At 45.2% G+C, this 15,333-nt stretch overlaps 1 protein-coding gene across 7 annotated transcripts in view; it reads left to right on the forward strand.

The window, feature by feature from the left end:
- Window positions 1-15,333, forward strand: part of acsl1a (acyl-CoA synthetase long chain family member 1a) — a 41,130-nt gene that overhangs the window by 9,728 nt on the left and 16,069 nt on the right. For 2 of the 7 annotated variants that reach the window (XM_061244842.1, XM_061244841.1), the window contains exons 2-3: window positions 6,445-6,664; window positions 10,637-10,852. In XM_061244842.1, coding sequence (XP_061100826.1) covers window positions 10,658-10,852 — 195 coding nt within the window. In that variant the 5' untranslated portion in view covers window positions 6,445-6,664; window positions 10,637-10,657. Of the gene's footprint in view, window positions 1-3,974; window positions 4,030-4,065; window positions 4,142-6,444; window positions 6,665-10,636; window positions 10,853-14,148; window positions 15,219-15,333 lie in introns of those variants that run through there. The other 5 variants (XM_061244844.1, XM_061244845.1, XM_061244846.1 and 2 more) reach the window with 5 other exon arrangements.

Raw genomic sequence — 15,333 nt, forward strand, 5'->3', positions numbered from 1 at the left:
TGGCGTGGTGGGGATGGAAGGGTTGTAATTCCATGTGATGTGATTTTGTCAATATCTCCTCAAGCTACGGATATAATCATGATGGTGTGATCCGGTGTAACGATTGTCTCTTTGTAGGTGAAAGGTCAGAACAGTCAGTATGTAGGCTAGGCATAGGCTAATTCAAGGCATCCAGCTGTTCTCTGACTGTTTTTTATGTGAGGAGGAACAGTAAAAACTGAAACGGCCATCGTTCAGTACTCAAAGACATGAGCAAGAGACAGGAGAGATGACCGTAGCTTAAGGACTTGGTAGCTGCTGGTGACCCCTGGACCATCTCCTGAGCCTTCACCCTCTGCCGCTGATACAAAGCCGGGGTGTTGAAAGGAGGCAGGGGGCTTTAATGAAACGTTGTTCCTGAGCTACTCCACTGTGAGAAAGGGGTCTAAAAAGCATTTGCACCAGGGCTGCCCCACCCTGTTCCTGGAGATTTGTCTACACTCCAACCTTAACACAGCACACCTCATTTACCAGCTAGAGATCTCATTGAGCTGCTAATAGTAGAAGCAGCTGTGTCAAATTAGGGTTGAAATAGAAACCTGCAGGACAGTTGATCTCCAGGAACAGGGTTAGGGTTGGGCTGCCCTGGTTTACACCTTGTGGTACCCATGGGACACACTTTATCAGAATGCCAGAGCATGCAGGCAGAGGGCATGGTCGTGGCCGAATGTGACGGTAGAGTGAGATTGTTTTTTAGTCAGGCGTACAGTATCGCTTTACGCGTAGAAGAAGTCAGGGTCGGGGAGACTCCCAGGCTTTTTCCATGCGGGCACCAGGTTGATTCAGGTGAGATCTAACCAAGGACATGCCCCTGGAGAACACAGTGTCACACAAGGTTTTACCGTCCCCTGACTGACCTTTCTGAGTGTTTTTCTGTACTGCCGAGAGATAAGGAGATAGGCAGCCTGTGCCATTAGGAATGTAGCTAAGAGGATTGAACTCATGGAACACTGTACCATCAGAGAGTCAATAATACTGGGAGCTTTTAGTTCCTGTGGAAAATGTGACCGGCTGTAACGGTGTAAGTATTTACAGTGCGGGTGTCTATATGCACATTGTGGCTCAGTGTTTGTCTATGAAGCCCCACTTGTTAGCGTGTTACTGTGCTTCCGGGTTCTTCAGCTGACACCACCACCCTCCCGAACAGCTGGATGTCCTTTCAAACACCCCCCCCCCCCCTCCTGATGCTTTCCGTTGATACGACATTGTGTTTTATATAGCCACTGCTCCCTCCCCCATCCCCCTCTCTGCCTGCTGGCTACTTTTGAGTGGGGTGACTTCAGGCCTGGGCTGTCATTGGCCTGCCATCTTCACAGGCCAAGTATGGAGGAGCCGGGGGGGCAGGCGGGTCACCTTTCCCCTGCAAGCGTGTGTGAGACGTTTGTGGGGGGGTGTGTCTGATCATGTGATGCACAATCCAGTCCTGTTCTAGAATGCATCTGCGAGCATAGGGCCTGTATAGACACTGAGCCTGAGGGAGAATGGCGTCATGTGAAGGGAAGGTAGGAACACAGACAGGCTGAATGTACCGGAGGTCTTCTTTTTCTCTGTGCATCAGTCACCCTCTAAAACAGGTATCCAATCATAATGAATGCGGTTTTTATCTCTGCACTAAGACACATGATTTCACTTATCAGGGTATTGATTGAAGGCCATGATTACTAAATTATTTGAATCGGTTGTCATGGTGCTGGCCTAAAACAAAAACATGCACTGACCCCCACCATTGTCAGATAAGATTGGGCTGCTCTGCTCTAAATCTTTATTCGCCTCACAGCAGTTACGTGGAACGAAAGTTTGTTTAAACTCGCCGTCGGTAAACAAGGAGCTGTTTGCTCTGGTGCTCACGACATTTCATTTCCTCCACACATTCCCCAATTTCCGCACCCTGGCGGAATCCAGGCGCAGATGCCGAAGGCCCAGCGGCTGCGCGGTGTTTGCGGAAGATAACAGGGCGGGAGGGCATTAGCCTGTCCTCTCCCACCTCGGCCATCGTTGTCCGATAGCGGGCCTGAGAGGCTCCGCGCTCCAGCGACCTTTTGAGGACAAACCGACTGGAGAGCCGCGCCATGACCTGTGGCCCACTCCCCCCCCCCCCCCCCCCCCCCCCCTCGTGGGTCTTTAAGTGACGCGGTCGCTCTGGCCGTTGGGGTAGAGTAGCGCGTAGTGCAGCGGGTTCACTCGCTACGACAGAGCTGGGTCCTGTTGCCGGTGAGTGCCATTGCTGAGCTATTCATAGCGTTAGCGCTCCTGCTTGGAATTTTATCCATGAGACAAGGAACGACTAGGTAGTTAAGACGCCTCTGAGGAGCCTGTGATGTAGGTGTGGTATTGTTTTTTTCACCTTTATATCATTAACATTTATTCCTACGGAGGAGATATACTAACAGATTGACTAGTCTTGTGAGTATTGTTTATCTTCATTCGTTTTAAAGTCGGTATATTGGCTTCAGGGCAGTGCTGGCCCCGTCCTTTTCCTCTACTCTGTCTTGGGGTCATTTAAACTAGTGGCAAGTTTTTAGAGCTATCCTAATAAATGTTGTAATAGAGCTGTTGGGTGTGTGTTCCAAGGCTCATTAGCAGTAACAGAGTGGCGGTTGTGTGTTGTGTGAAAGGGGTGAAAATGTATCCCTTCTGCTTGAAACTGATATTCACTTCCTGGTTCTGCGCTGTTTTGTCTGTTCAAAAATGATTAACCAGGGGTTTACATTTATACATGCTGTGCTTACATTGTGTTTTAGAACCAAGAGTGTGTCCAGGGTGCTGTTTGCTGATAAAATGTACAGGATCAAACCAATGCAAAAAAAATTAAGTAAACAAATAAAAATGACTTGCCACATCTCATCCAGTGATTCAGTGGTTTTAAGAAACTTCCCACGGCGGTCTGACTATGGGGGGTCGTTCACCTGCTGCTGTAACACTATGAATTACAGTCTTGAATTATGACCCGTTTGTGAATTAGGCTCCTTTTCAAGTGGTCTTTGAACACCTGTACCTGTTGTCATAAATCAGTCCTTTTGCCCCAGGAGAGTGTTTGTGTGAGTAAAATCAGCCAGGATTCAGGCGGAGTGGAGATGGGTTTCATTCATAAGTTAGCCTGTAGCAGCTGATGGGGGGGCAGGCGGGTCACCTTTCCCCTGCAAGCGTGTGTGAGACGTTTGTGGGGGGGTGTGTCTGATCATGTGATGCACAATCCAGTCCTGTTCTAGAATGCATCTGCGAGCATAGGGCCTGTATAGACACTGAGCCTGAGGGAGAATGGCGTCATGTGAAGGGAAGGTAGGAACACAGACAGGCTGAATGTACCGGAGGTCTTCTTTTTCTCTGTGCATCAGTCACCCTCTAAAACAGGTATCCAATCATAATGAATGCGGTTTTTATCTCTGCACTAAGACACATGATTTCACTTATCAGGGTATTGATTGAAGGCCATGATTACTAAATTATTTGAATCGGTTGTCATGGTGCTGGCCTAAAACAAAAACATGCACTGACCCCCACCATTGTCAGATAAGATTGGGCTGCTCTGCTCTAAATCTTTATTCGCCTCACAGCAGTTACGTGGAACGAAAGTTTGTTTAAACTCGCCGTCGGTAAACAAGGAGCTGTTTGCTCTGGTGCTCACGACATTTCATTTCCTCCACACATTCCCCAATTTCCGCACCCTGGCGGAATCCAGGCGCAGATGCCGAAGGCCCAGCGGCTGCGCGGTGTTTGCGGAAGATAACAGGGCGGGAGGGCATTAGCCTGTCCTCTCCCACCTCGGCCATCGTTGTCCGATAGCGGGCCTGAGAGGCTCCGCGCTCCAGCGACCTTTTGAGGACAAACCGACTGGAGAGCCGCGCCATGACCTGTGGCCCACTCCCCCCCCCTCCCCCCCCCCCCCCCCCTCGTGGGTCTTTAAGTGACGCGGTCGCTCTGGCCGTTGGGGTAGAGTAGCGCGTAGTGCAGCGGGTTCACTCGCTACGACAGAGCTGGGTCCTGTTGCCGGTGAGTGCCATTGCTGAGCTATTCATAGCGTTAGCGCTCCTGCTTGGAATTTTATCCATGAGACAAGGAACGACTAGGTAGTTAAGACGCCTCTGAGGAGCCTGTGATGTAGGTGTGGTATTGTTTTTTTCACCTTTATATCATTAACATTTATTCCTACGGAGGAGATATACTAACAGATTGACTAGTCTTGTGAGTATTGTTTATCTTCATTCGTTTTAAAGTCGGTATATTGGCTTCAGGGCAGTGCTGGCCCCGTCCTTTTCCTCTACTCTGTCTTGGGGTCATTTAAACTAGTGGCAAGTTTTTAGAGCTATCCTAATAAATGTTGTAATAGAGCTGTTGGGTGTGTGTTCCAAGGCTCATTAGCAGTAACAGAGTGGCGGTTGTGTGTTGTGTGAAAGGGGTGAAAATGTATCCCTTCTGCTTGAAACTGATATTCACTTCCTGGTTCTGCGCTGTTTTGTCTGTTCAAAAATGATTAACCAGGGGTTTACATTTATACATGCTGTGCTTACATTGTGTTTTAGAACCAAGAGTGTGTCCAGGGTGCTGTTTGCTGATAAAATGTACAGGATCAAACCAATGCAAAAAAAATTAAGTAAACAAATAAAAATGACTTGCCACATCTCATCCAGTGATTCAGTGGTTTTAAGAAACTTCCCACGGCGGTCTGACTATGGGGGGTCGTTCACCTGCTGCTGTAACACTATGAATTACAGTCTTGAATTATGACCCGTTTGTGAATTAGGCTCCTTTTCAAGTGGTCTTTGAACACCTGTACCTGTTGTCATAAATCAGTCCTTTTGCCCCAGGAGAGTGTTTGTGTGAGTAAAATCAGCCAGGATTCAGGCGGAGTGGAGATGGGTTTCATTCATAAGTTAGCCTGTAGCAGCTGATGCAACTCTCACTTCCTGGTTTGCCCTGACTAGTAGGGCTGTGCATTGGCCTGTTCCCTCTATCACAATACAGTGCACAACGTGAAGAATACATGACTATTCTGCTTCAATTTACCACAGAAATAAGCATGTGAACGCACATGTATACTGTTTATACCAGACTAATGTCCTTCTGTAAGTATAGTTAAAACTCATGCTCAACAGAATGATTTGCTAATCTTTCTTGCCCTTTCATTTCTGTTTAATCAATTTAATGATGGATAACCGCAAGCAATATGAATGCAAATGTAATTGGGTACAGGGAAGGGGTCACTCAGGCGATCCTAATAACATCTAAATGAAAAATGGTGCAACAGCTTGGCCTGCAGTAGTAGTGCTCTCATCACTATCACCTTGTGGAACAATGTACTGTGTAAAATATTGTTTCATACGAGACACTCTAAAAATTAAACGTTTATGGGTTTGTCAATTTGCCACACCGCCTGAACCCCTAGAGGTACCTCCAGGAACCCTTTTTTCTCTGCAGTGCCGTTTGTAAAGTTTCCTTGTAGAAATCTGTTCTTCTGGAAGTTGTTATGTCCCATAATAATAATAATAATAATAATAATAATAAGAAGAAGAAGAATACATTAATAATAACAACATTGCTAGATCACATAAATAATATTTGTTTAGAATAAATAAAACAATTATGAGCACATATCAAAAAATCTATAGTCCATCCAGTGATGGAAAAATTTTGAATACATCCCAGAAATTGAGACATTTCATAGATGTTCATTTAAAAAGGTTCTTCAAGCAACCCTAGGATGCTTCGGAGAACCCGTTTTAAAAAGGTGATCTTTTTCAAACTTCCAAAGGTTCCTATATGAATTGGTGACAGAGGGTTAAGGAACCTTGAGGGTTCTTTTTTTAACCTTTACTTTTTAGAGTATACAGTGGCTTCATAAAGTATTTAGATCCTTTCACTATTGGCACACGTGTTGTAGATTTAATTTTAAATAGATACTTTTTTTCTCCTCCATCAAATAACCCATAATGACAAAGTGAAAACATGTTTTAAGAAATTTGAGCAAATTTAGGAAAATTCAAAAACAAAAAAATCTCTCATTTATGTAAGTATTCCGATCCTTTGCTCCAGCACTCCAAATTGTGGTCAGGTGCATCCTGTTTGCTTTAATTATGGGAGAACCTGCCAGAAGGACAACCATCTCACCAACCAGCGCTCTATCCGATTAAACTTGAGGAAAAAGATTCTCTGGTCTGATGAGACAAAAATGTAACTCTTTGTGCTGAGCTCCAAGTACTATGTCTGGTGAACACCAAGCACTGCTCATCACCTGGCTAATACCTTCCATAAGTGAAGCATGGTGGTGACAGCTTCTCAGCAGCAGGGACAGGGAGACTGGTCAGAATTGAGGGAACAATGAATGCAGCCAAATACAGAGAGGTCCCTGAAGAAAACTCACTCCAGAGTGCACGTGACCTCAGACTTGGGCAATGGTTTGTCTTTCAGCACCACAATGACCCAAAGCATACAGCCAAGACAACGTTGGACTGGCTTCAGGACAAGTCTATGACTGTCCTTGACTGGCCCAGTCAAAGCCCGGACTTCAACCCCATAGAACATCTGTACATCCATATACAAGACTTGAAGTTCACAGACGCTTCCCATCCAATCCGATGGAGCTTTAGAGGATCTGCCAGGAAGAATAGGATAAACTGCGCAAATCCAGGTGTGCATAGCTTATAGAGACTTCCCCAAGAATGTAATTGTTGCTAAACGGGCTTCTACAAAGTCCTGAATTAAGGGTCTGAATACTTGAGATATAAATGAGAGATTTCAGTTTTATATTTTTCAGAAATTTGCAAAAATATCTAAAAACATGTTTTCACTTTGTCATTATGGGTTATTGGGTGTAGATTGATGGGCAAAAATGTATCGATTTAAAATTACATCTACAACAATTAAGTTTGCAAAAAGTGAAGGGGTCAGAATTATTGACTGTATATGTTCAAGTTTAACTGTTTATAAATATATTATTTAATTCAAGGAGCTTTAAAGTAACTACACGTCGACAGGTTAGACATTAAAAGGAACTCAGTAGCAAGCATAGAGTTTAAGGTTAAGTTTTATTTATGAGCTGAAGGCCCATTTCCAGGAAATTCTTGACTTCTTTACATTTTATAGAACAAGATTAAGTTTTCATACTAATAAATGCATGATATGCAACTCAAAATATGAATGTGTGTGTGTTTTAGAGTATTCTATACAAGTTTATAGAATACTTTATGTGCTTGAAAGTGTTACATATATTCTCTATTGATTATGCTCTATGTTGGCATTTCAATGAGAAGTGGAGATGCTTCTGCCTTTTGTTTACAAGTTTAGAGAGGGCCTGCAGATGGCCATTTTCTGAGGTATGTGAAGATAACGCCGTGTTGCTAAGCAGTTGCTAAAGAAAGTGGATGAGTTTGTGAAATTCTGGGATGGAAAAGGATACCTGTGGCACATATTCAAAGGCATAAAAATACTATGATAAGGTTCCTCTATATAAGAACTTAATTTCCAGTAAGACCATGAGTTGTGCTGGGGACCCTCTGTTAGTCCAAACATACTGACTTTGTGCTCCTGCAGATTTTGCAGTAAAGCACTTCTAACTTGACTTCATTTGGTTACAGTATTGAATTTGTTTTAATTCAATATATCTAGAATTCAATAGACCTGACTGACTGAGGGTACACTTGAAGAAGGGTTGGAGAAAAACAGTTTTCCTCTACAACTTTCCTTTGCTCAGACAGAGAATAAGCTCTTATTCCTCTTTTTTTGTCTTCAGACATCGCTTCTGTCTGCACTGAGATAAATATGTCAATTGATATTAAGTGATCTTTTATTTCTTGTGTACAGTGCTGTGCAAAAGTCACCCAAGATTTAGAAAATATGAATTTGGTCTTAGATATTTTGCATTAGTATCAGTAGAAAAGAGCAGCAAAATCGAGATTTCCAAACATTAATTTACAAATAAATTCAATGTTACAATGAATTCTTAGCATTTTGTTAAATAACATATTATGTAATAGGATAAAAACTTGATTGAGGCTGTCTGGGATTACCTGGACAGCCAGAAGCAAGTGAGCCAGCCAAAGTCTACCGAAGAATTGTTCTTGTCTAAATATGTTTGGTACAACCTGATTTTCTTATAAAACTGCAGGACAGAGTGCCTAAGATATTTTTTGCCATTATAAAGGCAAAAGGTGGGCACAACAAATATTGATAAGATTTAGTTCTTCACTGCTGTTTACAGTAACCTTTTCAATATTTACAACTGTTGATTTCATTATTTTTGAATTTCTTTACATGTGCCCAAGACATTTATACCCATATATCGCCTACTGCACTGAAAAAAATGCTTCATTGGATAAGCTTTGCTTAAATTTGTTACTCCTATTTTTTTAGGTTTTCTCAAATGGAAATCTTTAGGTTCATTCAAATGAATTTTAGGTTTATCCAATGATTCAGTGTCGAATGAGCAGAAGACTTGACTTCCTATCAGTGAGGAAGTGCTGCTGTTGTACAGGATATTTGGAAAGTACCGGGGTCTTACATAATGTACACTGGCTCAAGTGTTTTTCCTGCAAGTTTAGAAATAAATCACCTTGTGGTGCTATGCTGTGAGCTTGCATTACAGCGATGGCAGCTTTTACACAATCACTACGACTGTTAAGGGAATGTTGCCTACCGTCTGGGGGAGTGCCTTTAATGAGGGGGAACTGTGGTCACTGTTGTGAAAAGATATTTATGCAACAGCAAAGAAAGATTTGTAACAACTGGGTAGAAAGGCAGAAGTGAACTCACTATCTGGCCTGGCACTGTTGTTACCTGGGGTAACAGATGGTTACATCATACTGTATGCGGTGTGGCTCCATACCCCGGTAATGTGATGCAATGTTACTGGAAAAAGCCTGTTCATCTGGAGCATGTTTATTTGGGAAGAATGAACAGTGGGGGTGTTGTTTCACTTCCCTCCTTTGGTTTAGATGTCTGGAATATGAAATATTTTTACCCATTTACCTCATCGGATTTAACCCATTTAACCTCATCGTCTGAACAGCAGTCGCTCGCTGCCGTAAACTGAAAACAGATCAAGCTCTCATCTTTTCTAGAGCCAAAACGAACGACTGTAGATAGGATATTCATAGCGTTCACCCGTGTGACTTTTCCAGCTCGTTCACCACATCTGCCGTCCTGCCTCGATCCCAAATATAGCCTAAGCGCATTACGTTCAGATGACCAGAGACAATGCTGCCCCACGTCTACTGCACCGTTCAGTCCCGATCACAGGCCCTCGCTGTCACAGTGAGCCTTGATGTGAGCACCTGTGAAGGACTGACTGCTAGCACCTCCAGGGCCCCAGGTCATGTGATCACCGCTTTCCACAGACAGAAGGAGATGGTGGGGCTGTCGTGTTCAGCTGGTTCAGCGGCGCTTTCGCACGTCGTTGAATCTCAAGGGCCAGTGGAGAAGTCTTTAAATGAAGTGGTGAATAGAGGAAACGCAGAGAGTTGGGTGCATAATCGGTGTTGACAGACTGACCCTGGATCCATCCATTTTCTGGGGGGAGGGAATTGTGATGTGCCTTGCTCCTTTATAGCCTACTTTGCTCTATTGAACACAGGGTCAGATGACACTGTCACGTGTTCACATACTCTCACAAATGACAGTGGGGGTACATTTTTGTTCTTCAAGGATCACATTTCCCAAATGTACCCTGAAAGTTTAGTAATGTTATCTTTGGGTACAAATGAGTGTTTTCCAAGCAAAAAAGGTACAAACTAATTATATATTGCTGGCTAGGGGTACAGTTTTATGAATTTCTCTCTGAGAGTGCAGAGCACAGTTAAGTATGAATATGAAAGTGAAACTGCAGAAATGAGACAGAAGGGCTGGGCACGAGGTGGTGGGGTGACATTGAGTATTATTATGAATCTGTCGGAGATGAAGGTCAGGACAGGGTGAAATCTTCAGAGCAGGTGATAAAGCCATTATCGGGCGAGTCCCATTGGTACAGGACAGGAGAGATAGAGGGAGGAAGTGGTGTGTTCACCGCTGGGAGAGCTGAGGTAAATGTTCAAATGTTGAAATCGACATGAAAATATGCTGGCTGGGAGCCAGGGTGAAATAAAGCCCGCCATTTCTTATATTACAAAACAAAAGAATAACCCAGGTGGAAATTCCTGCTTGCTTCCAGCCTGGTTTTAAGCTGGTCCAACTGGTTTGAAGCTGGTTTTGAGATCGTAAAGCCGGCAACAAGATGGTTGAGGTGGCAGCCATGCTGGCCAGCTGGTGGGCCAGAGCTGGGTGCAGATAGCAGTAACAGCTAGGGCAGGAACTGGTTCCAGCTGGACTCCATCTTAGGCTGGGAGCTGAATTTTCACCAGGGAAAGACAGTCAGGAGATCCCAGCACTAACATCGGCACAGTGTAGCAGACTCTTTCAGATCCTTCCATCAATGTGTGAGGAGCATATTAGGAACTGATGTTTCATGTTCTTCTAGTTGACCCCACTCCCTCTCCCTCATTGCAGATTTAGGACTGTTACACTAAATGTGTCCCCCCTCCCCCATGCAGACCGAGTGTTACATTGAATGCCCCCCCCCCCCCTGCAGATAGAGGATAATTGAATGTCTTTCCCCTTCCTCTGTGCACAGATAGGAAACTGAAGCCCTGCGATGCAAGCCCAAGATCTCCTGAGACAGCTGCGCATGCCCGAGCTGGGGGACATGCGGCAGATCATGCGCTGCCTCCCCACCAACACCCTCATGGGCATGGGCGCCTTCGCCGCCGTCACCACCTACTGGTACGCCACCCGGCCCCGGGCCCTCAAGCCGCCCTGCGACCTCTCCCTGCAGTCCGTGGAGATGGAGGTACGGCTGCAGAAACGTCGCCGCGGAAACCCGACTGGTTACCAGACATTTCACGCCTCCACTCGGTCCAACTCCGAAGCACTTTGTCCATGAAGCGCAATTTAAAAGTTTAGCGAGTGCTCATATTTTGTTTGCGGAATGGCTCTTGTTTGTGGAATGTACATTCTCCTGCTGATTTAACCATCACTATTTATTGAAAGCATTGGAGTTCTAGAACAGTGAAAATAAATCTACTCTTCTCGAAGGGTTAAGGCAGTGACAGGAAACACTGTATATAAATGTAATTGCTTGTTTTTGCCAGTCTTCTGTCAGAGATAAAAATCCCACTGAGCTTTGATTTTGGGCCTCTAAATGGCCACCGGGGCTGATCTGTTTGTCATTAAAAGTCTAGTAGTCTGTTTACCATAAGTGTTTATGGTCATTTCCCAGCCAGGGACTGCTATACCCTTAAGCAAATTAACCAGAAATGCCATAGTAAATCTCCATACGTGTGAATTCTTTCAGTAAAACTGAAAACTATAAACGTTATTGCGGATCGTTTATTTGCCACACCAATAATGATAAGAATAATAATCAACTAACATTGCTAATATTTCCTTCCAGACACTAAGAATCTGTTCACATTCTGAAATATTAGCAAATATTAGCCCTCTCTTTTTCGAGATAACTAAATGGTTGTTCTTCCATGTGTATTTAACTTTCGAGTTATGGAGAGACTGAGATATGAAAATGGCCAAAACCACAGGCAGTCTCTTATGGGGGGTGTAGGTGTGTGCCTTCCACAGCCAACCACCTGCCCAATGTTTAATATCCTTCACCCAGGGGGGTGTCCTAGTGCCAGATATAGTGTCAGAGTGTCAGACCCAGAACAGCAGCGAGGCAAGTTAGTTTAACGCTTAAATTCAGTGAGCTCCAGAGAGCAGCCACTGTTATGGGCAGAGGTAATTACCCACTGATTCACTAGAAGTTCAGTATTCCCCAGGAACTTCCATCTTTCCCTTCATCATATTATGCCTAAGCTTGTGTGTACATCTCTATCTTTGCATGCATTGTGTTCTGTCTGTGTGTTTGTGTGTGTCTCCATCTTTCCATTCGTCATATTATGTCTAAACTTGTTTGCGTGTGTGTATGTCTCTATCTTTCCATACATCATGTTGTGCGTTGTGTTATGTGTAAGCTGTGTGTGTGTGTTTGGGGGAGGGGGCGCAGTGCAGATTAGCGAGGCTTCAGACTCAGAATGGTATCTATCATCATGCAGGTGGAGTAAACATGAGCTCCGGGGTCACTGAGTCCACAGTGTATTGCCAGGGCTGGAGACTGCATCTGGAGCTGCTGTTGATACCTAAAGTACTTTTAATGAGTGCTTTCCGCATGACTGCACTAGCCCCGGATTACTCAAGTTACAGCCCGGAACATGACGTGTCCGTTCTCGTTGGCAAGATCCACGATAAACCAGCCCAAAAAATGCTTCCCGTCCCGATGCGGTATGATTCCAGAGCTGTGAAAGCCAGATGTTCGGGGAAACCTGACCAGGCCATTGTTCCAATTCTGCTAGGCCTTCAGTCCACCAGAACCACATTACAGAGTCGTTATACAGCCGGAAGAAACACAAGCAGGCTGGCTCTCCCTCTGCCATCTGCAACTATTGAAGCCAGGTCTCTGTGCACAGGGTGGGTATTTTAAACAACACTACTCACCCTCATAAGAATACACTCAGCTCTCAGACACAACACGAGTGTCTGTGTCTGAGGTTAAGGGAGTTTTCTGGTGCAGGGTGATTCCTATAACTGATAAGGTGCAGGATGTTTCCTATAAGAAGCCTGTGATGTGTAGTAGGAGTTGGCTTGTTGCATCTGAAATTGCAACTCCCACAAGTGCCCTGCAATGAAGAAAAACGGTTTTCTACTGCACCAGAAGATTCTGGCGATTCAATTTTCCTCAATGTATCGCTTCCATGAGGAAAACTGTGTAAACAGTGAAAAGAAGCTAGTTTCTATGGTGTCACAGAGTGTGTGTTCCTGGGGGGCGGTCCTAGTGACCGAGGAGGCCCGTTCGCTCTGGTCAGTCAGGCAGTAACACTGGCGGCCAGCGGTCGCGGTGAGCGTGGCCACGGCGCCTTGTCGAAAGATTCCACACCCACCCACTAACCCCGCTCAGAGCATCCTGCCCTCTCGCCATGGCGATTCTGCTGGAACGTACCCAGGACACCGCCAAGCCCACTCACTGACCTGGGATCAGTTTATATTTTAGTCATTTTACATTTTAGTCATTTAGCATCAGTTTCTTCCTCCTCCTCTCTTTCAATCCCCCACATGTTGGACGGATTTCAGTTTGGCATCGGATTAGCCAATCCTGGATCGTTTTTTACTGTAGTTCTGTGTTACCCGGCAACCACAGGCAGTACTCACTCCCTGGGTAAAAGGACTGTGATAGTGTACAAAAATGAATGAGCTGGCTGTTAGAGCAGGTTTCATCACATGTAAATAACCAAGCAGTTAGCTTTTAATCGATCAGCTCCACGAGTGATGTTCCAGTGTGGGCCACCCTGATGTAATTAGTCCAGTTTGTGAAATGGCTTCATATGTTTTATTCTGATCCATTGCCTGGAATAGTATGCAGCACAGGACAGTGTTCAGCTATGGTGCAGTAAAGCTGACCCAGGTAAATGATGAAGTAACTCAGGAGAGGTTGGAGTGGAGCGGAGTTTACTGCGCTGCCCTGGTTCAGCTGCTGCGTCAGACAGGCCTCATCTCCTGTCAAGGTCTGATGAAGACAATAGCAGGAGCTGCTATTCGATCCCCATCAGTGTGCACTGCCCCTCCCCCTCCCCCTGCAGCCTGCGTCCACCCTGCCATGACGTTCACAGGCTTTCACAAGCATTCACAGTCGCCTTTTAAAGAGCTCTGTCTCTGGGTCTGGCTGTAGAGGGCCTCTGGGCCGTTTACTGGGCTCTTCTTTTAAAATCTCATCTCCGCCATTTCTGGAGGAGAGTCCAGTCTTTGGCTCGTTGAGGCCCCCCTGTTGTTCATCTTCATCCCTTTCTCCTTCCCTCTGTCCTCTTCATGTCTGTGGATTCTTCCTTTCCTTAAATCTGTGTTGCTCCCCTTCACTGTCTACTTCTCTCGCTTTCCCCCCATTTTGTCCTTTCTTCTGCTCTCCTTTTCCTCTCCGTGTCTCCCTCCCTCTCTGTACCTCCCCCCCTCCATCCCGGCCTCCAGATGTGGTCACCATGGAAACCGTCTCTCGGTTATCTCAGCCGAGGCCGTGATGTCACACAGAGTTACACCAAATGCAATCCCTGCTGAGAGGGCTGCCAAAAAAGCACACCATCCACAACCACCACGATGAGACGGCTTGATTGGATCTTCCAGGGTTTCCACGCCAACGGTCGATTTTCACAGGATTAAAATGGATGTTTCTGCAGGGTTTTCCGTGCTTCCTTATTGCTGCCACTATCGCCCTAGCACACATTACAGCCAGCCTGGTCAGTCCCTGATGCACTGCGTGCCGATTTCTAACCCACATTCATACAGAGGCCCTCCCCTGCTCCCCATTAGGATTACGCCTTACTGGAACGTGCTGTCCTGGACACACAGAAACCAGCGTTCTCACACTTGGACACGGCATCTGTGTGTCCATTACAGCACCGTAAGGGCATTAGCTCAAATAGTACTCATCACCAAGGCAACCAGTGACTGAACTGATTTGTACATCATCAATATGTATAGACAAGCTGGTTGGTGATGTACACTCACTGAGCACTTTATTAGGAACACCCACTTATTAATGCAATTATCTAATTAGCCAATCGTGTGGCAGCAGTGCAATGCATGAAATCATGCAGATACGGTCAGGACCTTCAGTTAATGTTCCCGTCAACCATCAGAATGGGGCAGGCAGAAACGCCTTGTTACTGAGAGGTCAGTGGAGAAGGGCCAGATTGGACAAAGCTGACAGGAAGGTGACAGTAAACCACACATTACAACAGTAGTTTGCAGAAGAGCATCTCTGAACACACAACGCATCAAACCTCTAAGTAGATAGGCTACAGCAGCAGAAGACTTAATACATCTAATAAATACCTAATGAACTGCTCGCTGAGTGTATTTACAGTATGATTAAACTGAGCTGCCCCTGTAGCATGAAGATTAATTGACCTGGTAGCAACTACTGTAAGCACTGCTCCAATAAGACTATTGCCTAAGGTTTTACATTTAAGGAGCTTTTGATCTCACAGCTTTTTCTTTTTAAAGGGGGAGGACCTTTTTGAGACTGCCAGTCATCTACACGCAGCTCAAAGTGCTTTGTGGTGATGGGCGTCCTTTTAGGTGCTAATGGATTGAGTGAAGACCGGAGACTGGGCGGGGTAGGCACTGAGGGCGGGGTTTAATCCTGCAGAATGGCAGGTGAATTAGGATAAGAGGAGAGGAAGGGAGCGGGGGAACTGCACTCATTTTCATTACAAACAGACAAACCACTGT

Source organism: Conger conger, chromosome 6 (assembly GCF_963514075.1).
Source record: "Conger conger chromosome 6, fConCon1.1, whole genome shotgun sequence".
Taxonomy (NCBI): Eukaryota; Metazoa; Chordata; class Actinopteri; order Anguilliformes; family Congridae; genus Conger; species Conger conger.